This window comes from Haemaphysalis longicornis, unplaced genomic scaffold, assembly GCF_048455015.1.
Source record: "Haemaphysalis longicornis isolate Haplotype H1 unplaced genomic scaffold, Haemaphysalis longicornis Haplotype H1 scaffold_6, whole genome shotgun sequence".
Classification (NCBI taxonomy): Eukaryota; Metazoa; Arthropoda; class Arachnida; order Ixodida; family Ixodidae; genus Haemaphysalis; species Haemaphysalis longicornis.
In genome coordinates this window covers 163,607,119-163,632,305 of record NW_027526407.1, presented here as the reverse complement: position 1 = coordinate 163,632,305, position 25,187 = coordinate 163,607,119, and the positions used below count along the sequence as shown (strand labels likewise).

Genomic DNA, 25,187 nt, shown 5'->3' with positions numbered 1-25,187 from the left:
GAAAAGCGTGAGCTGTGCCACAATAGCGTTTTCAAAGGTGCGAAAGGTGCACCCCAATTCCTCTACATTGGATCCCAATAAATTAGTCGCTGCACAATTACACAGTCAAACCTACGACCAATGTTATAGAAACTGCTCTGATATTTTAATTGAAACGACTTATTCGCATTGTGGTAACTTGTTTCGGGTGATATTACTCATGAGAAACCCGCTTCTTTTATCAGAAATTGTTTATCTTTTACCACCGCAAACTGGTTGTGGTTGCAATATTTGAGTTATTCGTTCTAAGTGTCAAGTCTGATTGATTCAAGGAAATATGTGTCACCCCTGCACCCCTTTTTGCGACTTTGTGAGTGTGGCAAAGTGAAAAGGTAGCGATACAAACAATTGTACAATGCCGAAATGTATGACTTGTGCGGTGTAATATATCGCCCCGTAAAAATACTAAAAAGATTTTATCGCGATAGGAAGAAATGTTTCAAAGGACTTTTATTTCGTAGTGCTAATTGCAAAATCTAGGCAGAGAAACCTTCTAGTCATCGATGCTGATGACTCTCAAATACATTCTTCTCTCGTGCCGTTTTATTTTACTGGCTTGCTGGCATGTATCACGACCCTCTGTGAGTCCGCAATTAATTTTCCAGCGTTCCTCTTTTTTATGTCTTCAATAAATTCATAGGTGAATTTCTTCAGTTCTTCTTTTTCGTGGTCCGGCAGAAGTCTGTAGACTGGGTTTGAACTTGCGTAGTAACCTGAAGATTTGGAACCACAGAGATTGTATTTAGTTAGGGAAATTGTACTGTTCATTTTTATGTGCCTATGCACTGTTGTCACACAAAGGCACTTGTTTTGCTAAAACAAAAAATTGGCCAAGTTGGTATACGTTTAAAAACGGTAAACAGCGCAAAACCAACCCAACTCAAGAGAGTACAACGGACACCGTTTTGTATACCACGCAAAAACTGAAGTTAGAGAACTCTCGCTGTCCAAAGTGGTTTCAACAAGCCGTCCACTTTTAACAGCTTAATCTTGCCGGATTAAGGTGCATCCTTAATAGAAATTGATACTACATTCACGGGAAGCACTTCCACAAATACCGAAGTATTTTTATATCTGCTAGTATGAGCTATTGCACTTGACAGTGTCGAAATCTTCGTTGTGCGTTCTGATATAGTAGGCTTTTGCGTATTTGTGCATATGTACACCATGAATGTAAATTCAACTCATACCTTAGCGCTTACATGTATTTCTAGGCAGTGAACTAAGTGCTTTTATTGGTATCAGTTGGGCTCAGAAATTTCACAAAGAGTTGCCACAAAACAATCCTCGTGTATATCTCCTTGTACCAAATATAGGCTGTCTGTAAAAAAAGTAAAGCTTTTTTTTATTTTCTAACCCATTTGTTGCGTAATGCCACACCAGAACTAAAAAATTGTCACGGGTAAGCACACCTAAATGCTTGGGTAATTGCGGAAAACACAGAAGTCTTGGCAGACTGAAGCTCACCAAAGTAAATCAGGCTCCAATTCTCATCTTCCTCCCCTCATTTCTAGCTATCTCAATATTATTTTTTTCAATATCAGCAAGACTTACTGGGTTGAGTTTTCAACCAAATATTTGCACTAATTCAACCCAAATGACATATTCCTGTAAGGGGCTGTATTTAAGGTTACAATTTTAAAGGTCTCACCGCGTGAAGCAAATGAATCAGTGAAAGTCATTGCTTATAACAGGGCTTCGTTAACTTCCTAAGCAGTACTCATTATTGATATGCCAAACTAAAGCCCAGGATAATTAAATTTAGCACTCACAAAAAATTAGAGCAAAATACAAGTAGACAACATAGACATTATTAAACGCCCCTTCCGATCTGAATACCGGAACTGGCATAGGTGCAATATGGTGACCAAATGACTCCGAAATATTTGAGTTTGCTGGTTCAAGCGATCACTGATTGGTTTGGGCACTTTTCTGTGTTAGAAATACTCATGCGGAACTGTACTAGCAAGAGCAGGACGCGATAGTCAAAAATCAGACCTCCTGCAACAGCAACCCTTAGGCAATTACGCAAGCAAAAATGTCGTAGTATTTTTTACATGAATACGATATCTCTGGAGCGGGCGCTTCGGAGTCTTTTAAAGAGCTCTGGTATTTTCTTGCTTTCAACACTTGAGATTTATTCACCCAAGATCCCACTTTTTCGCCGAACTTTATTTTGGCGACGTTACTTTACCTGACGCTATTTTTGGTACGATTAACTCAGGATTATTTAGAAGGGTAAAATAAAGATCTTGCAAACATTGTGAGCCATACATTTTTGCTTTTTGGTTTCATTTTTGAAGTTTTCCATAAAATGTACCCCATACCAATGTTCTTCAGTTCATTTGCGGCACATAAAAAGGCCCTTGCATTGTTGTTTAGACAAATTACAGAATGCCTTTTGTTGAATTATCTGGTTTACAATTCCTTTCTGCCTAAATGTAGCCCTAACTCTACAGGTACGCATGCAACTCCCGCAAACTCTATTAAACTTCATTTGGCTTCGTTGGCGTCAGACTAGTTCAGTTCAGTGAAGATTGCAAATGACGTTTAACTGTTCTGTTAAATATAAGCAAGTCAATTCAGCACTGCTCTCATTTCGCAAATCAAAAGCTTCTGGTACCTTTCCCAGTTGTGCTGGTGCCGTGAGCCACGAGATTTGTTAGAATGAGAACGGCAAACATAGTGACACTCAGCAGTTGTAGGCCAGCGGAGGAAGGCTTGGGACCCTAACACGCTTTTGATCGCTCCATTTAGCAGGCGTATCATTCTTTTATCCACGCGTATCCATGCGTATCCTTTTTTTGCAGTAAGAGGAGTGACTAACGTTTGTCTATTCAGCCCAAAGCATGCCGAGTGGCGAAAGAAATGAGCACAAAGGGCAACGTTCAGGGCGGCGAATTTTAATACGGTGTGTTCACAGAAAAGGATAACACACACACGCCCCCAATGGTGGCACTGGGTTGTGCGGCAGTTATAAAATGGCTGATATACTTTCTTCTTCTAGTTAGTTATTTGTACGCTCACTTCATAGGAAATATGCAACAAACCATCATTTGGTCTTTGGTAAATAGAATTAAAAGTACAAAGTGATCTTTGCAAAACAAATTGTGGTAGACGGCGCTGCATTTTTATATCGTGAGTCCTCGGGGACGATCGAGATTGTGGCTATTTTGTCATGTTTAAAAATTTCAAAATTAAAAAATAATTTCTTTTCAATTGTGCCCTTATCCTTATACATATCTTATATCTATTTTGCAATGACGAAAGTATTGGGTAGTGCCAGAAAAGTGCCCGAAAGAAAGCTCTGCGCATGTACAATGTTGATACATTGAAATACGAACAACAGGTTGCGTCGCTTACAATGCACATCCCTGCGGCAAGCCGTGTATGCGCAGTACAAGTTACAGCATTTCGCGTCCCCACCTTGCTACGGAAAGATTATCGTTCGGGGTGTGAACATTTTGGTTTTTGTCCCCGCCGCGTTCGGCGCCCGCTCACGCGAGCGTTATGTATCGTCGTCGCTACGACTTGTGATGACTTCTTACGCAGCCATATCACTTTATTATTTTATTCGTTGCGAGCGCCCAACAAACGATGGAAAGAAGATGGTCTTTCCATACCACAGTTTAGGACAGACTTTCATAAGTTGCTCCTACTGCAGAAACTCGGCCCATCGGCGGGATGGGAGACATGTAGCGAATGCGCGCACTCCGCAGTTCAAATTTCAATGTATCACTATGGCACTTTAACTTACGCACACTTTATAACTTACAGTTCAAATTATGGGTAATATTCCACCGGCTGTATGCAGTAACCGTTATACATGTTCTGCAAGTTCTTTGGACTACTGAATTTTGTAAAGTAGGTTATTATAGGCAGTGCACATAGTTGCCACAAAAGCGTTGTTGCGTAGTTTTTGGTGTGTAACAAAGTATTTGTTTTCAGACAATTCCTAAAATCGTGAAAATAGGTTGCCATGAATCCTTCAAAATCTCACAGAACAACGCGTCGCTGATGACTTTTTGAAGGCCGTTCTAACGTAAAAATAAGCGCACCAGCGATGAAAGGAAATCTTGCTGTTCGCCCATTACACCTACCTGCAATTTCCTCGCCACACGTTGTCACATCGACAAAAGAAGGAAACACTTCCGTGGTAAGGGGGACTAATTTAGCTGCGCTCACAAGACTGCTAGTGTATAAGCGAAGCGCCGCCACGTCCATTCCATGTGTAACAGGCACATGCTTCTTCAGGTGCTGCGGAGTAAAAAGCATCTATGTAGAAACAGTACTGCTGTGCATCCCAGTTTGAAATTTATCACAACAAAACTATGCAACTAAAAGTGAATTACTATTTGTGAACTTTGGCAATGTGTGAGCCTCTCCTCCTTCTACCTCGTCAAATGTGGGTCTGGCGTGATGCGCACGCCACGTTTTGTTTTGAAACGTCCGCAAGGTGGCGTTCTTTCCATCTCTCTTTTTCATAGTGCCAGCCGTCCTCAGCGCTTTAGGCGCGTCAGTGGGCACGTGTCTTGCTTCACAAGCGGCACTGGTGGCCTGTCGGCTTTTACGCTTCCCGCCAGTAATGGTATTTCGTCAACGTCATACCTAAACCTTGCTCGTCTGCCTTCCGCGCTGGCTGCAGGCTAGATTTTACGTCTGCAATTGCTGATTTGGTCACAGCAATTATTTTATAGTGCCACATCTAGGCGTGGAATCTCTCGTCGAATGGTTGCCTCCACTGTGATGTCAACAGGGTACCTTAGGTTGTCTCTATAGTTTTCAAGGCAAATATCTTCACGCGCTGTCTCCGTTCTGTCGTTATGTGCTCTTTTACAGCAGCCGCGTTTTCGAGAGCGACGAGAAAATGACTACAGAAATGCGGCAACTTTGCTGGCACATCAAATTTGTTGCCCATTTCAAGCCGGGAGATACTGGCTTTGCTTCATTGAAATTCAGACAATATCTATGCAAACTGTTACCAGGGGATTTCAAGAAATACTATATTTGTAGGTGGGCAGTATATCCCTGTTTTATATATTGATATATATCCATTTTACAAAGTGTATATCCCGTTTCCCCCAAAACGTGCCTGTGCGGAATAAAGATAAACATAATACCTAGAAACGCTATAAATCTGAGCAGTGACGGAGCAGCCAAAGTCAATACGTCTTTGCCCAAACGGCAGTATATCGCTCTGTTATTGTCGAAGTCAGTAAGGACATGGCGGAATCTTCCAAGCAACAACTCCTTGGGCGAGGTTAGTGCAGTCCGGAGCACAAAGCTGTTGAAAATGCACTAAATTCGGGTTGAAAGTCACTTAGTTCGGTACGGTGAATGCACCGGCTTAGCATCGATTGTCCTACTTTTTTACAAACATGTACTTCAACTAGCTAAACTAGCACTCAATTTTGGTTATCAAAATAATATTTGGCTCGTTTAATTGTTTTTCCAATCAACAATCTGTAGATAAAATAATTTTTCAATACAAAAAATGTTTTTCAGACTGTCTGCAAGAATTCATATTCCCTTTACTTGCACCATTTTCTTAACACCTCTATTGGGGAAGAGATTTTATAGTGGCGCCCCTAGCGGCGTCACTGAATAGAGGCGAAACAAACCAGACGATACAGGCTTTTTGACATGGCCGAAGATGTACCTTATATTTCTGGAGAACAATATTTGGCCATTTATCCTCTACTATGGAGCACTTTTGAGTATATGTTGATCTAAAAGAATTACTCCAACTGCACACATTTCCCGAGAAGCTTTTGCTCGCTGTTTTACAGCGTTTTCTCCGATCTAATACCCCACTCACCAAACATTCATCCGTCCCTCTACGATAGCTGCCGTAGAGGGACGGCAGCTGAAGGCGGCAGGGTTATAGCTTCAGAGTCTTTCGCACGCTATACACGTGCACATACGCGCGACACTGACCCGGTTATGTACGCATGAAAAGCTCCGCTAAGTTCACTAATCGCGCGCGGATGTAAGAGCCGCCAACTACCCTGACGGCTGCCCGCGCTTTCTTCACGTGCTGTCGTTAAGGAGAGGGGACCATAAAGAGAATTGACCTCCCGCATTTTTGTGTGTTTGTATTGATTCCGACCACCCAATAAGCGCGGAGTGCTGTGGGAAGAATAGAGGGGGGAGCGGGCGGCGGCGGCCACATTCCCCCTCCATACCGTTCCCTGCCTCAATGTCAACTTGTCTTTCTAAGTAGGCATTTATTTGCAGACAGCCACGGGTCGCGTGATTGTTTAGACCAATGAGTGTTGGTGTCCCGGCGGCATCTTCTGTTTCAAACGAACGGTTTTCTCGACGTGCGACGGCTGCGCGGGAAATGTGCGCTAACCGCTCATTGAGTTAGCTTATCTTGTCGGCGTGCAGTGTGTCCCTAAGATTTATGAAACTCTATGGTGTGTACATCTCGTGGTTTGCCTTCAATTACCTGTGCTTGTTCCATCACAGCGTGCCCGCTCGCCCCTCTTATATGCGCTGCCGGCTCTCCGTGCGACGACATCTAATGACCATTGGATACCGTGTGTGTGTAGCGCTGCCTATTTTGTGCGGATTACGGGTCGTCCGCGCTAGGAGCGTGTTTTTCGTTGCTACCTGTAAGTACCGCTGTCCTGACTGTTGCGCAACAAGGTCAAAAATAAATGGTTCTGTGTTATTGTGCTATGGTCGTTTTTTTTGTTCGTTCGCGGAGCCGTATCCTGGCATTCCTTCATCAGCGCTTTCATCTTGCAAACATCAGCTTGGTGTAATGGTGGCCTGCGGCGTGAGCGTTAGAGGTGACCGGCGCTGATACGCCTTTTTAATAAAAAAGAGCGCGTTTTTAGACCACTCTCGCGGGTGTTGTTTTGAAGTGAAGGTTGCCAGTAAAAAAATGTTTTCAGAGAAAGTTTCATTTTGGTGTAGCGTCGAATGTAGGGTATGAATGGTCTTCGCAAGCGGGGACTTATAAATTGCCGCTCTTACTGGCGACTCAATTCGTAGGTATGGAACTTACTACGTACACACAGCGTTCATCAAAAGTGACCTAGAGCCAAACTTCTTTTGTACCCGGTAAGGCGGAACGTAATAGGAATTCTCGAAAAACTTGCAGCTTTGGGCGGCTTGTCGTGTTCATCAAGGGTAAATTGTCGAACGGGACAGTTTTTCTTAAAAAAAAAAACGTCAGTCATTTCACCGCCCCAAATGATTGTAAAGCTTATGTGTCGGCGTTTCGTGTCTATGGCGATTTGTGCGCTGTTGTTAGCATTTTCGTTTGAGATGTGCCTGAAACACTCTGCGCTGAAGAGTGCTACAGACCATGTCCAACGTTCCTTCAAAATTTTAGCTTTGATATCCAGAGATTTCGTTGGGGTTCCGGCTGCGGAAAGCAATGCAGGGTAATGCAAAATGTGTATTTGTAGATTTCCACTTCCGCACTGCGCATAATTTTCCCGTACATTAATGGAATATTGTTTGACAGACTAGTGCCAAATACAATCTCATGTATGTTTGTCGTTTGTTTCCCCTCCGTTAAAATTTGACCGTGGCGCCCCTAACCTAAGCAGCGCCACCTATAGGACGATTTCCTGACCAATTTATTGCATGATAGTGGTGGTTTGGTGTTCTGAAGTAAATACTTGTTTAGAACTTGTTCGTTTTCACGCCAATTCTGGATTCATAGTCGCGGACGCAGCAACCATGCAGCGGAGAATCACCCCTTTATGTGAGCGGTGTGCTTCAACATGTGGTTTTCATTCCGCGTATCTAGTTACTTTGCGTTGTGGTGTTGCTGTGTAAGCCCCTTCATAAATTAGTTGTAAGCATTACGGTATCCTGTTTTTATTTTCTGCTGTGTGCGCCAGAACAAAGACCTCCGGGTTGAAATGAGGGTCAGTAGTAATGGGTAATTGATTGATAGTAGGGTATTTATGTTTTAGTACTTATTTGCAGTACTTGCAGAAGAATTTTTCTGGGGTGGAGAGCGCCTCATACGCGTTCACAGGTTTCAGCATTTATAGCGACTCACTGGCAATAAATGCTTTGTAAGAGCCTGTTTGGTTATAGTTTGAACATAGTGCAGGTTACCATATTAAAACATAGCGTTTTGCGAGAAAAGATACATTACGTCAAGCAATGAAGTGCAAATGTTGCATACTTAAAACGTATTTTGCTCTCTTACTTCAGAGTACTTCGTCCAACGTGGTGACTCCATCATTGCTACGTAAATGTCAATCAGGATCATCGTCCCAGCGAAGGTAACAAAACATTCTCCACCCGGGGCCATGAGTGTCGCAATGTTTCGCATAGCATGTTGCTGATCGCGGATCCAGTGCAGGGCTCCTAAGGAATAAACCAGCGGAAACCGGCCACACTTTACGATGAAGGTAGCGACGTCAGCATCCACCGTGATGTCCAGGCTTTTGTACTCAATATTCGGGTGTGCATATTTCTCTCTGGCGAGTTGCAGCATAGCCTGGGAGTTGTCCACAGCCACAAGCTTCTCGCACCATGCCGGCACGCGGGGCAGGAGGTATTCCAGAGTAAAACTGCGGCGAATTTAATAGAGGAAAGACAGCATAATAAGTAAAATACAAGACATTGTCGAAAATATTTGTTGTTTCGAGATTACAACTACGCCTTTCACATTTAGGCCTTAGAAACAATTTGATTCAGAAAACTGTTTCATGAAAAGGTCAACGCGTAAATTGGTCAGGGCTCTGACATCTACAGTTTTCCAGTAGCTACTTACAAGTAGGTAGCGCTCCTCTGCTAAATATAGTACCAAACTACTTGATTGGAGGCCGTCGATATGCTCATACCTGACGGAAGCCGGGAATGCGCGTTTGGCTCCTTGTGCTGTTTTCTTTCTTGGATTCTTACTAACTCATTCAGATTCCTGCTCTTGTTTAGTTGGGTTGCATCAACACCGAAACGAAAGCCAGCCGTTAGAAAAAAGCTTGTCATGTAGAAAGGAAGTAGATGGCGCTGCTAACGTTTTGTTGCTAAGAGGCAACGACAGGGAATAAAACTTCTGGGCTGTGTTGGACCCGAAACCAAAACCCCTTTTATGCTTCACTAAACATACGTGTCTTAACTGAGGAGCTACAGCTTTATATTTGCCTTCTTCGGGGTCACCTTTTGAGTTTCACCGTCTGTGGGGTACCTGCATACATACATGCATGCGTACATGCATGTTTGTAAATGTGTATGTACATGGACGTATACACGCATGAAAACGTTAAAACGGAAGACTGGGCGAGTTGGTACTTGTTCACATTAACAGCGCTACCGACACAGACAAAAAGAAGAGCGCACAAACACGGCGCTGAATAACAACTGAGTTTTATTGCTTAGGCCAGTGGTTTTTATGAACACATGGGCAAAAACAACAAAACGGAAAAAAAGAAAGAAACACTAAATTAACACGCGAACATTTAAGAGAGCGCGAGCCTGGCATCGTGCTGACTTTACGTTTGTTCACACGTTAATCCACTTACCGGGCAAGAAGTACAATCTATACAAAACACAAGCCCATTTTGTAATCACTTTGGAAGCCAGACAAAGATTAGCAGGATGGAGCTTACTGCGCTAGGAATCTACACTGTTTTTCTGTGAGGGCGGTAGATGGGGTGCTTACGCATTTATCACAGAACTTGTTAATTTCTGTGGCCTCTGAGGTTTCTCGCACGATTAGGCTGCCATGCTCGCCTATCACTACGCTGTGGTCCAAAAGGGGCTGGCATTTGCTAACGCAATCACGACAATGTTGGGCGAGGTGACCACTGAACTTTTTTGAAACATTGTAATGTTGTTCCCTCAGCCTATCATTCTGGCATCGGCCAGTTTGGCCGACGTATTTCTTGCCGCACGAGATAGGCGCAGAATAAACAATTTTTTTCTGCGCAGGCAACAAACTGCTTGTGATGCTTCGTTGTGCACTTGTTACGCATAGTGAGACGAGTGTTAACTTTACGAGACATTTGCGACAGTTTCAGGGGAGCTAAAAATACAACTTTTACATTTCCGCCATTTCCTACTTTTTCCAGACCATGAGCAATTCGATGCATGTACGGCACCACTGCAACAGGTTCCTTCTTGTAAGTAATATGGGCCTTTGTCCTCAATGAATTTTGTTTTCATTGATTGCGTGGGAGTAGCATCCCTGATTAACATGAAGGCCTAACCACAAGAAACTCTTGCGATTACCGCTCAATTTTTAAGGTGCACTGAAACTTCTTCATCCATAGTCTTGTCTTATATTTCCACACCATCTTTTTATTTCTGAACTCTACGCAGTGATTGGAAGGTGGGTAAAGTGGTGCCAGTACCCCAACAAAGTAGCGCTTCCGATCTATTGAAATGCATATCCATTACATTATTTGAAGTTCCGTGTATATCAATATACTATATAAGCATAGCGATAGTATATAACCTAGTATACATTTATATTAGTATAGAATATTTCTTATATGGGCACGATATTTTCCTGAAATAAAGTTGTTACTGAACGCCAACTTGAACTTTTAAAACAGTATTCTTGCGAAACGCGGCTAATACTGTGTACCAATGATCTGTGCTCTACATTTGATCAGGTGATCCGTCACTGACTGTATCTTTCGTGATTTCATAAAAACATTTGATTCCACGTCAAACGCCCTTCATAGTCGTAAACTGCGCTACCTTAGCTTAGACTGTAGCCTACTTAAATTGACCGAAGCTTCTTTTCCAGATCTACAACAGAAGGTGTCAGCGAATTACTGCAGTGCACGAAAAAGCCATCTAACATATGGTATTCTCTTAGTCTTGGGTCCCTTGGTTTTTATTATACACACTAGTGACCTTGCTGACCATTTCTCTTCTTAAATTCGGCCTTCTGCAGCCGAAGGTGCAATCGATTGTAAAATAATCGAGTGTGTTAAGTGCTCTGTACTGCATTGTGACCTAAATAACGCGCCATCTTTGAGTGACAACTTGGTCGTGAACTTTCACGAAACTAAGCGGAAATTAAAGAGCATTTTCGGACTTAATTGCCACAGCCTGCTTGAATACTTTAGTAGTCCAACTGAGTAGGCTCTGTTCGTTCCTACCAATACGTCGGGGTTGGCACTTGCAACAATCTATCATGGCAAAAGCATACTGACTATACAACTAACAACGCTAATCAAACGCTTGTCTTGCGTCAAAACGTTTTTCTCGATGCAGTGTCCTCAACACTACTTCTGTATAAAAAGCTTCTGATAACTAAGCTCGCGTATGCTTCAGTGATGTGCGACCTTAACCAACTATCTCTTTCTTTTTTAGTATAGCCGAACGAGAACCGCTCCGATCGTTTTATTGTTTTTACTGCTTCCGCACGCAAAAGTATGTACTAGTAAATGAGGTATTGGGCTTAATAACTTATCAGACAAAGAGTGTCTCACGCCTTTTTCTCCAAAAAGTTTTTTCACGAATCCTGATATTGAACACAACTACCTGCTTACATTCCAAAACGCATTATTACACATTTACAGTTAGCGTGCCCAGATCTAAAAGAAAACTGTACTTCAACACGTTTTTACAAAAGATAGTTACCTATTTGAATCAACTTTCCGAATCTATGGCCAGCAGCCCTGACCCATCATCACTCAAGATGGCTATATCAAACGTTGTGTACTTTTGTTGACTCTTCTCTACAGTGCCGTTCGAGGCATTGAGACTACCATATTCTATAAATAAATTCATATTGTGTTAGCATAAGCACGAGCTCTCGTGGTTAGAATTTTGGGTGTGTGTTCTTTTTGAAATTCTCAAATATGGGTACTTCAAGAACTTTCCTGATAAGCCGATTTTTAATTAAATAGGACATTCTACGAACAGTGCTTCTATTGCCGAAAAGCAGTAGTATAAAAATCATAAATGAATGCGTATTGCGTTGGCATGAGCACGAGCTCTCGTGCTTGGATTTTTCCGCGTATTTTCTAAATTGAAACGCTCAAATAGGAGTACTGCAAGAAATTCTCGGATAAGCCGATTTTGAGTTATATAGGATTTTCTAAGAACGTTGCGTAGATGCCAAAGTGTAATACTAGAAAAATTGTTCAATTTGCTATGGTTATTTCAGGTAATTCTATTACGTGCTTCTAACAACGAGAACCTACCACGCTATTGCATTCCTTTTAATCCCACAGCAGCGGCATGATCATTAAACTTATTAACTCCCTCTTGTAAGATTTTCCTAGACCACATATAATAACGCCAACCGTTCATGCAGGAACTATTCATAAATGCGCTATTCCAAAATTTCAAAGTGTATATTTTTTCGTGCAGCTGTCTTCACACCTGCAGCGGATCTCTTATCTAACGGCGCTGTCGTGTCATCTCTAGTGAACGAACACGGTACGATTACCACTTTTCATTAACCTATCAAGTCCCCTAGGTGTCCTAGGTTTCCTAACAGGATCCCTAGGAAGGTTTACCTAAGTTTACCAGCGTGGACCAGTTAGAATGTCTGGCCCGTTGGTGGTTAAATGTAATATTCGGAATGTGGGCCCCACCGGTTTGTGACGACATGCGACGTTGCTGAAGAAAGTTGAAACGGATTCACCAATCAATGAACCACGTGTTATTGGAAAGCGCCAATATTTTCAATTCCGCATTCTGAAGCCCTATCAAAACGGTATAGCGGCCACAGGAACAAACTGTCCTCCAAGTTTATCGTGGTGATGTTCAGAGTTTCGCTAATTCTTTAATGTGATCTTACTTATTTTATTGCATTGAGCGCGACCAATGTTAAAAGATTCGTAATTATTCCCTGAAGATTGGTGGTGCTTCGCCGCTATGCAGCTTAATCACGGGATTGCAGTAACCTTAATTTTTTTGCCCTACTTCCCATCGGTAAATTGCAGAATGGAAATTTCGATTCCTAATTTCTTAAGGCTCACTTGTATTTCGCATACTGCTAAAAAACATTAAACGTGATGTGCTATCTGTCTTTGCAGCCGCATAGCGCGTACAGAATGTGTCCTTCTGCTACAGTACCTGCCTGGACCACAGCCGATGTCGATACACTGGCGAGGTGGGGGTTCATTGCCGTCAGCGTTAACAATGGGCTGAAAAGCTCCCATGAAGAAGTCGAGCGTGACGCTTTTATCCTTCTTAATCGCTTGCGTCCACCGATCGAAAGCCTCAACGCCTTTTGCGGTTTTCACCCAATCCCCTCCGAGACTCGTGTCGTTGCTTTGTGGGGAACTCATTTGGTCTGCAATACAAGTACAACAAAAGAGGCAGAAATCATATTTTGCATAGATTTGCCAAGGGCCATCACAACTATAGTGCGTTTTATTTGCCGTAGTCAATTATTGTTGATGCAAGAAGCGCATGCATTGGCACTATAATTATAAATGCAATTTCTTAGGTAAAAGCACTGCATTCTGGCGGCTAAGACACACGGGTACTTCTGCGCAGACGTTTATAGTACTAATAAAGGCAGGAAAACGAGCAATTTTTATTGATATGAAAGAGGAGCTCACGAAAGTAGAAATGTCATTCTTAATGAAGCACCTAGTACAGTACAAATGAAGTGATATTTTTATTTAAATTTCCTGTGAGGAGTTCTACTAGTTTATTTTGAACAATATTGTTCCAGATGAAATTACTCAGGGGCAAAGATGATAAAAATTAAAAAAAGAAAATTACGTTACATCGCCGCGTGCGGCAGGTAAATGTAACTCGTATCCAGAGCACCGCAGCCTATTTTCGTTCTTGCTGAGTAAGGGTTTACGTACTTTGTGTGTCGCGGTATCTGACTTAAAAGAGGGGTGTCGGGCCTATAATACGGCTTTGTTCCTCAGATAAAAGTCAGTTCAACATGGTTGTTTCGGAAGTAAGAAACCATATTTACGCTAATTTAGTGTATGAAAAGAGTGCAAGGAAGCAAAAAACGAAAAAAAAAATAACCGATGCAACAGGAAAAGCATGACAACCATGGTGTTAAGAAGACTAAAACTCACATCTCGAGGGTACTCGGGACGTGATAATCACAGGCGTGGTAATCACAAACGCAGAAAAGAACATTCATGCAAATACTGTATGTAGATGCCGAAACAGGGTGAGCGGCCAAGTTTGTGGGTCATTGCTACTGAAAGAAAAACCGACAGATGAAAAAGGATCGTGACCACGATAATGAGCTTGCACAATGGCACCCCTGCGAGCGAGTTGGGTGTTGATGCTGTTTATACTGGGTAATACCGTGCTAGGAAATGTTGTCACCGGCGGTTGTAAGCCTCAAAATGAAACAAAAATCAACAACGGAAGCTAGCCGCGCAGCCATCAAAAAGGCAGACGCTATGTGCAGCTGAAGCCACCATCATCTGACGCCACTGAAATCATTACGAGGCGAAGATTTGCACTGTAAATGTATGCCTAGGAAACGCGTAGACATTATGAATGTATAGCACAGCCGGACTGCAAAAATCTTTTGTTTTTAGATTGCTCCAAATGCAATAGTCGCAAATGACCCGTTCATCAGTGTTTGTCAGGTCATGTTTTCGATAGGCCCAAATGCTATCTTCTGGTAGGAGTATTCTTCGTTGCTTTTACGAAGAGAATCGGCAATATTAGGTTGGCAAGAATGACAGAACCACATCCTCGTAAGTTGTCACATCATCTTTGTTATCTTCAAAGCCCCCTTACTTACTGTTCGCTATATACGAAGGTGCACTGGCCTCGTTGCATCGTTAGCATCGTTTCTGTGCATCCTTTCTGTGTTTAATTTATGGCAGCCTGAGCTGTTTTCGGCATCCTTTAAAATTCGCGTTGTCATGCTCGTATAAGCGGTTGAAGATTGTGTCTATCAGATACTCCAGAGTTTGAACACCAAAACTCACTTTTTTTCAGGCGAGGCTCCGGCCACACGATCAAACGAGACAGTGGTCATCGTGTTTATCAGTGGGGCTCCACAGGAGCAGGTTCAAATTCTATTAGCTGATTTGGACAAGGGTGTCATTAAAGACAACCGTCTTTCTTGCACTACTTAAACGAGAACATTATGGTAGTTCGTAGCTTTTTCCGTCTACCCTCATACCTCGTTATACCGTAACGGTTTATAACGAAATAACCTATATAACAAAGCAACTTAAATTCCCGTTGAAATCGCAATAGAGAACCATTCATTTCAAACCTCGTTCTAACGAACTAAAATTGACCTGGCTATGGATGTAACGAACTATATCAGCCACCCTTCCCAACAAAAACCCTACCGCGGTGCATTAGCTACTCCGTTTTTTTTACATTGCTTCGTGTATTTGTAATTTAATTATAAAGGGCATAGGATCAATAAATAAAACACTTTAAAAACTGCAGTTTACTGAGCAAACTGCAGCTTCGGTCGCGCTCACACTTCACAAGAAAATCGCATTTGCAGGTCTTTTTACACCGGAGGAGAGGCAGTACTTAACTGCGTGTTGTAAAAATCAATAAATAACGATTTTCGCCTATGGGAAAATGGCGGCCAATTTGGCAGTCCAAGCTAATATTGGAACGAGGGTGCCACCTTGGTATGCAAAACAAAACACGCAATGGGTATTGATGGTAGGAAGGAGCCAACGACAGCAGACGATCAGAAAATTGCTTTTGTCAATAGTTTGTAAAAGACACAATTGCTGACATACAAGTTCATGCGAATCACTTTTCGTCGTTTTAAATACCGCTCAACTGGTTTCAGATTGTCTGTCGACTGTTGTGCCAGGCTACACCGTTTCCAACATAAGGCTCGCTATACTTCGTTCACGTTTGCTGCTGTCTCCTCGTTTCACTTTTTATTTTTCTCGGCGTGCGTGTATCCACAGATGGTAAAAAGGCAGCCTTCTCGCCTGCTGTGAATGATCTCATGACGCCATGTCGCAAGCGGATACACCCACGCAGAGAAAAATAAAAGTGAAACGAGGAGACAGCAATAAACGTGAACAAAGTAGAGCGTGCCCTATCTCGGGAAGCGGGATCAACAGTGATTGATCTCATGGCGTCCAGAGTTACTTATGACGCCATGTCACAAGCAGCCGGCTGTAGACCACGTTCGAGTGGCACGTCATGATAATATTTCCTGTCGCAATCTCAGAGAACTGTAACTGGGCATCACGGTAATAAGCTGTGCACCTGCTAGCTATTCTCGTTTTGTCGGTTATTTGGTATCGGCATGGTAGCTCGAAATGCTTCGATTAAACCCAAGCAGAAGTGCAATATCATTTTTGTAGTCGCGTTGCGCAAAAACTGGCAAGAGGCGCATTCAGTACACTGTCTGAAATAGGGCGATGAGCACTCGGTTATGCCAGCTTCTCGAGCGTCAGAAATCTCCATCCACAAAATGAGGAAAAATCAAGCCACGACTATCGCCCAAGCTATCGCCCATTTCACATCAGTGGTTGTAAATTCCTCACTCTGGCAGAGTATTGATTTCATTCCGCAACGTAGAGACCAGTTATATGTTATAGCACTTGTGTTTTTTACGCTGAAGCCAGCATCACATTGAAATCAGTTAGTACGGACGCTCACATAAAGAATACTGCTGTTTTACATCTACCTTGTGTATGCTGTTCCAGTAATGCTTTTGCAGTCACACGGGTGGAATTCCCAGTTCGTATTTACTCTTCGAAAGACAACTGAATTGGATCATCCTGCTCAGTTCCCTCAAGTAGGATAACATTATCAGAAGAATGTAAGCAACTGGAAGCCCTCCTCTTCGCCACATTCTTCACAGAAAAGTGTTATTGCCACCTAATCGCCCGAAATTATTGAAAAGCTTCTTTTTAGCGCAAGGGTTATAAATGGAGTCATGAAAAGAATCAGGCTCAAGGAATGTAAGCGGAATTGTGGCAAAAAAAAAACAACATTGTTTTACATCATTTTACAAGGACTATGCACAATGGAAACCATAAATTCTGGGCTACTAGATGATTGGATTCAGCATGTCGCTTGCGCTGAAGCGCAAGCAGGGGCAGCACTGCGGTTGGGCCATCTATGAAGAAACAGATCTACCATGCAGCTCCAAAGTAGCAGTTGAACCTTCGCCTAGTCACGTGGTACCGCAGTGGCGAGGCTGTCAGTGAGCCAGCTGCGATGCATCTCTGAAGCAGATCACACGGCCTGATTTCACAGCTGCCACACACGCGCTCAAGTATATCAACCCCGCTGCTTTTGATTTCGCTTTATAGTGATAGGACACATCGGTATTGCAAGTTTAATATCAAGCCTCAGTTCCCACTGAACGAAAGCGGCGAATGAAAGTTATTGTTCCCGTTTACTACGGCTCTTCTATTTTACCAAGGCGTGGTGAAAAGAGCACTGAATAAGTCAGCCGTCCATTTAAAGTTTTTTTGGGCCAGGTACTAGGAGGCACAGATTAGAGGTTAAACACCAAAAAAAGGCACCGATTGCCACTCATGAAAAAAACACACTGCAGAAAAAGAAACCATCACAATCTTAAAGCAAATATCCCACGTATTGTCAACACATTTATGCCCTTTTCTCGCACACAAAGAGCAGTTTTGGCCCAGAAATTTTGTTACAATCGCAAGGAACTAGGTCCATTTGAGACAACCCTGTACTGTAGTCAGTTCGCACTACGTTGAGAAGTAAAGTATTTTGACTTTTTACAGTAAATTTATTCCCAAAAATTTATGAAGACCACTTAAATGGCCGTACTGCACTCAAAAACATGTCATCTGCGGAGATGTCACTGTTCAAAGAGCAATATACTTTATGCAAATATCAAGCTGCTTCCTCCAATGAGCCGCGTTCGTTCACTGACATAAGGAATAATTTGAATATTTATAAAACTAAGCTCTTTTTATAACCAGTTTTCCAGCATGGTATTTTGGAGGAAATATTGTATCTCCGAATGGTATTATAGGCTCTGATAGTTTTTTCCGAGCAAAAAGCCCCAAAGAGCACCGCTTCTTAAAAAAACTGTTCCTACCGGCTTCCAGCAGCTTAGCCAAAAGCTAGCATGCTCAAACTTGTAATGCAAATGTGGTACTACCGCTGGATGGATTCCTTGAATGTGAACTGCAGCTTGCCTGTACTAAACTAATGTGAAGGGGCATCTGCACCGGACACACAGGACATCCCAAATGACCATTCCTCTCGTTTGTGTTGCTCTTCTCTTTAGGGGTGTCCTAGGTTTGATTTAAAGCCGCTTAGGAAGAAGCCAAGTATTGACCTTTGTATTGGCCTTTAGGTCCTCATTGGAGTATGCATACGGCTTTCTTTTCAGGCATTAAACTGAGTTACTATTTTTCATTTGAACAGGCATGCCGAATACCCCAGAGCTAATAATAGTTCTCCTCCAGTTTACAGTTTCGCGGTTGGGATCACCCGAGAATCGACGTCTCCAACATATATTCATCCACCCATTTTTACAAGATTTCTTTACCTATCCTAAGTTGGAGGCTTTGGGCCATCCATGGAGTAACTTTTAATATTAGCCGGTCGTTCTTTAAATTACATAGGTGATCTCCCACATTTAGCTGCTGTACCATTCAATAAACCTATCTTCTGTATACATCGAAAAAGATTATGTTTGCAACTTTCAAGCGATTCAATGATCCTGTGTTCACTCTTGTCACTGACATTCACTGTCGAAGCGAATAAATACACCCAACTCCATAAAGACAGGCCGCAAACATTTCTGAAGCGAAACAATTTCGTTTTCTTTGCGCCTTCTTGAACAAGACATTTCATTCTTGTGAAGAATTCGCCGTGTATTTTTCATCCAAGCCAATTATACAAGCCTCAAACATTTTTTTCTGCCTCAATGCGTGCAATACTCCAGAGGCGTCAAAACTCAAACGCTTCTTGTATTCGTCTACTTCAACGTACAATTGTTCAGTAACGTTCCGCAGAGTTTTCGGTTGCTTGAGTGACGTCATGAATTTGAAAATGTGTTGAAACGCCTCTCCTAAATTCGGACTACACTTACGGTTGTTCAAGATCTGGGATATTTCTTATGGGGGTAAACAATACCTTGGTAAATTACGTGCTTACAAACAAGAATAGACTGGTGGGTGTGTACATAGGGTTTGCGATGTCTTTTATTGTGGAATAAAATTACCTACGGTTTGTTTTCAGGACTGCGAGCCCTTTTAGTGTTCTCAGGATTTCTGTGGTTGTTTTGCTAACTTTACAATTCTAATCTTGCCATATTTCCTTAATAAATCGAGGTCTATACTTGCATTCCGGCGTTCCTGATTATTACTATACCTTGAAACGCCTTGTCAACTTTGTCTCTGGGGAATATTGGGACTTCGTCAAAGGGGTAATTGGTTACAGCATCACCTCCAGGGTGGACACTGCCTGTTCGTAGAACTAGGCACAAAATCTTTTCCTACATGCATGATCTCATTCCTAGGCTGCGCGAATTTCATTTCCGAGAGCACACATTCTCTACAAAACAAAGGTGATTCTGATTCCTTCAAGTCTTCTTTTTAAAGCGAAGTGTGTTTCGTTCCTTCCAGGGTTTCTAGAGTACTTGCCGTATGCCCCACTGGGGTCTAGCTTTTATTTCTTTTTTTATTTACTTATTCATAATACCCTCATTGTACATTGAAGTGCTTTGCAGAGGGGAGAGTCAAGATGTAATACATATACACAAAAGGTACACAAGGAAACAGATACAAAATTAAAAAAATCTTCAGCAAGAGAAAAAAAACAATAAAATAAGTGCATAATTTATGAAACGACTAAACCAGGTATTACAATGCGTTTTCAAATAGTATTTGGTCGGATTTGCTTGTTAGGGGAGTGGAGGAGAATTCCACTGATCCCTGTTTCGGGGAAACAAGGACTATTGTTATGCTGATCTGTAATAGCGAGGCACGTTGACGTTTTGGAATGATCGCACCGAGATAATACAAATTCCGGAGCTTCAATCCAAAGCGACCGCAAAGGAGGATTGTGATAGAATATCGCGTGGAAAAAAAATTTCGGAACTGCTTCCGACGGGTAGCAAGCAATGGAAGATGTAACGTTTCCTTCATGACAGTAACGCTAGTTGTAATATTATAGTTAGCCAAGATGAAACGAGCTGAGTGGCTTTGTATTGCTTCGACTTAAACCAGGTTAAGCCGGCGTCCTTGCATGGCACCCGCGGGGCCCGAAAGCGACTCGCTATTTTGCTCGATTTTGCCACTGAAAGTTATTACGAAACACTCTGATCCCCAAGTACTGTGGCAGAGAGACCACCCGGGGAAGTGACAAATGGTACAACTTCCTGAATAGACCCAGTAGTTCTGGCATCAACTTTGCGAAGAATCTTCCGGTTTAAACATTTTCTTACCTATCTGTGCGCCGCAGAGTTAACCATTCCTGCAGGTTATTAGCCACATTTGGCAGTCTTTTTGTCAACGTGCGTGTAAATACAACACTCGGTGCGTACGTTCGGAGCATACACCACTGTATCCAGTTCAAGGAGGGAATAGTTTTAATACAATACTTCGCTGTCTCCGCTGAAGAATATAAAGCGAAAGCGGCGTACACTACTCCTTGTGTAAGGCTGTCAGAAATTTCCCCACTGAGCATGCGAACTGGGGTGCCTATGAAATATATGTATATGCTTAAGATATGCGCCGAACATTCTAAGGACGACCAGGAATTTCTTATGGTCGGTGGCGATCATTGAAAGCGAAAGATGTCCTGGCACTTCGTCGTCGGGCACGCTGCGATGACCAGTGGAGATATGTAAGAATGTTCATTATTGTGCTTTCATCACTTGGAGTATACTGAGGGGACTGGTTAATCTGATTTTGCTGTTTTCCACGCTCTGTGTATATATTCTGCTCGATTTCAACAAAACGTAGTTGATAGTCTGCGCCTGTGATATATGTTTATTATTTTGTTGGGTGAATGCGTTTCTGCGCAGATTCTTACAATGAACCAGTACCAACTCCAAAGTGTCGTTCTCTGACCGTCCTAATTGCGTGCACGGCATTCCGTTTCAAAATCCGTACAGCGTGGGCACTTCCTCGTGAAGCAGCGCTTCCACTCTCTCAGGCATAATGAGTGACTTTGTGGCTCTTAAAACGACACTGAAGTGAAATTAAACGTTGGTCCTGATCGACAGATTAGCTGACCAAGGACACCAATACAGCACTATCACGCGTAGCTTTTTTCATTAACGTATAAAATTCTGATAATGGCAAGACACACGTCGCCTCCACTGGCTCTACCGCGCAACTTTCACCGAAAGAGCTTAAATCTTCTGGCGTACCCAAAGTCTTTCCAGCGGCCGCAGGATGACGTTGCAAAATCAACTCTGAAATGGCTCAGGGATGGTCAGACCTTCGTTTGAAACAAACGTGACGTGGCCTTCAGTGTCCCTTTGACTGCTAAAGACTGGGCTTCCGTTGACCTGCCGTTTATTTTTCTTTTCCGCAATGTCCTCAATAAAATTAGTATTTTAGATCAATTCTACATGGTTCTTGAGTACATAATGGCGGTTTGAAATTTTTGTTGTTACTTTTGGGGCAATAAGGAGCCTATCGCCATGTTTAGTTCGTCTTAGTTGCACCGGAAGTTCTTCGCCTGCACTAAATTGAAAGTAGAATGGAGGAATGGTTGCCACTAAATGATTTGTTTATTTTGCTGATGGATAAGTGTATGCTCAGCCTGCACCAGGTTAAAAGCGTTTTCGAATATATTGCAGTGAGTCTGCGCTACTTTGTTGCTCTGAACGTATTTTGAAGAGGAAGAGCAACAGTCTGTTGTACGCCCGCTTACGCCCAACGCTTCGCTTCGAGGTCTGGACCCACCAATTTGTACACATTAAGAGGCGCAAAATAAGAAAATCACCAGCTTTCTCAATAAGAACCCGTTGACATCGTTAGACCTTGAAGTGCGACGCTGGGGGTAACGCGTTATTATCCTTAACATTTGGAAACACCTAATTCAGGTCTAGTTGCATGCCCAGCAACGTCATACTCTCCATGCATCATGCTGCGAGTAGCGGTTGACGATGTTGGACACACAGCGTTGGTGTAGGGCTACTTTTGCGTGGTATTATGCCCGCCTGGGGTCCTCCCTCTGCTGTGCATCAGCCTATTTGCAGGTGGGATAAGAGATGTTTTACAAAAGAGGCTTCACGGAGGAGGCTTCTTCATGAGGCTTTACGATACAGGTTTCTGAATGCGAGCCCACTTGTATCGCGCATACGATTTCTTCCCTCATCCTGCTTATGTGAGCTCGTGTTTGGTTCATTTGAAAGTACTTAATCTTCAATTGAAGGAAGATACGAATGTAATTTCCTACTTTTGACGTGTTATTTTACGTGTAATGCCCTCAGTGGCACCCCAAAAGCTACCATTCAGCTTTTAAATGTTGCCACCACTGCTTTGCCTTCTCTTTATTCTTTCGTTTTCAGCCGGGATGTCATTGCTTCAAACAATTTAGGTTCGAATTTGCGTTCCTACAGCATTGCGAAGAATGCTTTCTGGAGAAGGCATACAGTAGTAGTATTTTAGCAGAAAAACATTATTATGCCCACGACGGGGTGAAGGGCACTTATTAGAGGGAAAAGATCCTTATCTGTCTTCTTCACCTTTGACTCGGCGGCCAGTAGAACCCCGCTACCACTTTACTCAGTGCTGCAATTTCGCGGCTGTTAAGAAGTTTTCGGACAGTCCCGCGAAATGTTTCATTGGATCCAGCGCAATGCAATCCCCACCGTGGCCTGGTTCCCTTAGGCACGCTCTCGTACGATCCGTACTATCCTTACACCACAAACCCTCACGAGCAATCAGCTCTGACCGCTATTAGCAATTTTCCGAAGCTTTGGCTGGATTGACTGCCCAGCTGGCAGCGTGATACGGTGTCCGACTTGAAGTCGCCGCCAGTAGACGACAACGCCTGGTGAAAGCTGGGTGGCTGGCCTGCGTACGCGCCACGTTATTAAAGGCGACGCAGATAGCAATCATTCGCCGTTTTTGTGAGGGCCTATACCATGAGCTTTAGCCTCACTAGATGGTCGTTGCCATTTTTTATCTGTGAGTGCTGCATGTGTCGTGCTTGTTGATGTGCTTTTTGAGGGAACAAGAAGAGAAGAAGAGAAAAAGCGCGACTATCTGAGAGCAGTACACAAGCAGCCAGCGCAGAAAGGAGTCGGACCCCCTAAAGACCTCAGAACATAAAGTGAGCGACTAAACAGCGTCGCATCCCAGATAGCGAAACCAGGAGGATAGCCACTCTTTCTGCCCAAACTCTAAGCAGGCTCGTAACGCTAGCACGGGAACCTCTGCCGGTACTTCTTACCTGGTTTAAGCAGATTGACGGTGCCGGGATGACTTTAATGCATCAATCTTAAATGCTCATCGTTTGAAAGACTACCTTCTAAAAATATCGAGCCTTACGCTTAAAACGCGCTTTGTTGATTTCCACAGTGTTCCTCGAGATACCTTTTCCTAGCGTTCAGGTAACGGCTTGCACAATCTATCGTTTAACTATTTGTACAGCCACGTATGTGAATTGAAGTCACGTCGAATGGGCAACTGTTATGGTTCTGGTTTAAAGCTGTGCTTTCCAATCACTACCAAAACATTGATTGCCGCCAATTTTTCTTGCCGGTACCATAAAAGCAAATAGTGTCAATTTTTTTTAATGGCATGAACAATTTCATAACCGCGTGTTTCCTAAACATAGCCCTAACTTAATGGCGGCCTTCTGTCACGACGGGAAAGAACACGGTAATAGTAGCCTACGTGACGTGAATCTTTATTGGCCTTTTACGGGTTTTTACTATATGCGCTTACAACATACCGTATAGTTTCAAAATGCCAACAAAAGTTATATGCACGTTGCGGTTCGCACGAGTACCTGCTTCTGCCGTTGTCGGGCACAAGGGAAAGTAGAAGACTACCATCGACTTTTGTATTTGCCCTGAACGTAGAGGCGCTGTGGTATTTTGGGCGGGTTATTTTAATGTTTGCATTATAGTGTTGGTACATTAGAGTTTTCTCCAAGGCCTTCCGTCGCCGTTGAAATATGGTGATTGTCTCGAGTTGGAGAATTGGTCGAACAATGAAAGACCAGCTGGGGCCAGTACAATTCGGAACTTTACACAATGGGTGCTTTAAAGGCTCAGTGCAACTGTACACCTCGACCCATCAAGTAAACCATCTCAGCCTCCAGGAACCACCTCACAAATCAATGTCATTTACCCAGTTGTCCTAAAACGCACAGGTACTAGTTTAAAACAATTGTATTATCATTACTAAATGCCTTTTTCTCATCTCTAAACTACAGTTGCCGGTTTTGTACTCTAGAAATCTGGAAGCAGCATCAAGGATGACAAATTCCAGCATGCAGCTTCAGCATTAAAAACGCGAATTTAATAGATGTTTTTTTCTTACCAGTGAAACTTAAAGCCACTCGTCAGCAACTGCAGGATACACAAACTTCGTCCTTTTTAACGGCACCGGCTGCTCAGTGGAAGAGTGGGGATCTGCGCATGCAATAGCTCAATTTAAACCATCCGCTGACTCCCACCTGCGACAAAATTTATCCGCCTCGAAACCTCATATCACAGGATACAGTTTGTAGATTTAAAAACGGGAACAGTAAAAGCAAGGGTCATTTATCTGTTCCGAATGTGCGCCATCTTCGTTCACCGTTTTAGAAAACGGCATGCACAAAAAACACAGTTCACTTTGTATAAGTATTTTTTACCCGTCGCTCCGCAGCTGTGTACTCCATGCATTAACATTACATTATCTAGCACTACGCTTCTTGTTTGGTCTATTAAGCTTTTTTTCGTGACTCTCTTTCCCCCTTCTCATCTAAACTTCCTCTCTCTCCAAACTCTTTCCTCCGCACGGCTTACGCCGAGAACCAGGTGGACGTAAATGTTTTAAACAAAAACCAACATAGAATTGGTGCATTCTTTGCCGAGTTGCGAATATAATATTTTGAACGTTATAAATTTCTTTATGTGAGCTATTTTTTACCACTTTAGAAATATTGCGGGAACCGTTCGGGCTTGGTGCACCAAATGATTGATTGATTGTGGGGTTTAACGCGCCGACGCAACGCAGGCGATGAGGCGCGCCGTAGTGGAGGGCTCCGGATTAATTTTGACCACCTGGGGATCTTTATCGTGCGCCGAAATCTCGAACACACGGGCGTTTTTG

General features: G+C 42.9%; 1 protein-coding gene across 1 annotated transcript; it reads right to left on the bottom strand.

Annotated features, from left to right (window-relative positions):
• Positions 1–492: 492 nt before the first annotated feature.
• LOC144142047 (juvenile hormone acid O-methyltransferase-like) lies at positions 493–24,545 on the bottom strand. The gene is made up of 5 exons (XM_077673476.1): positions 24,411–24,545; positions 13,057–13,276; positions 8,219–8,585; positions 4,140–4,296; positions 493–752 (listed from the first exon to the last, which is right to left on the bottom strand). Exons 2-5 carry the CDS (start codon positions 13,269–13,271, stop codon positions 583–585), a joined length of 909 nt encoding a protein of 302 aa, XP_077529602.1. The 5' UTR covers positions 13,272–13,276; positions 24,411–24,545; the 3' UTR covers positions 493–582.
• Between the last annotated feature and the right edge of the window lie 642 nt (positions 24,546–25,187).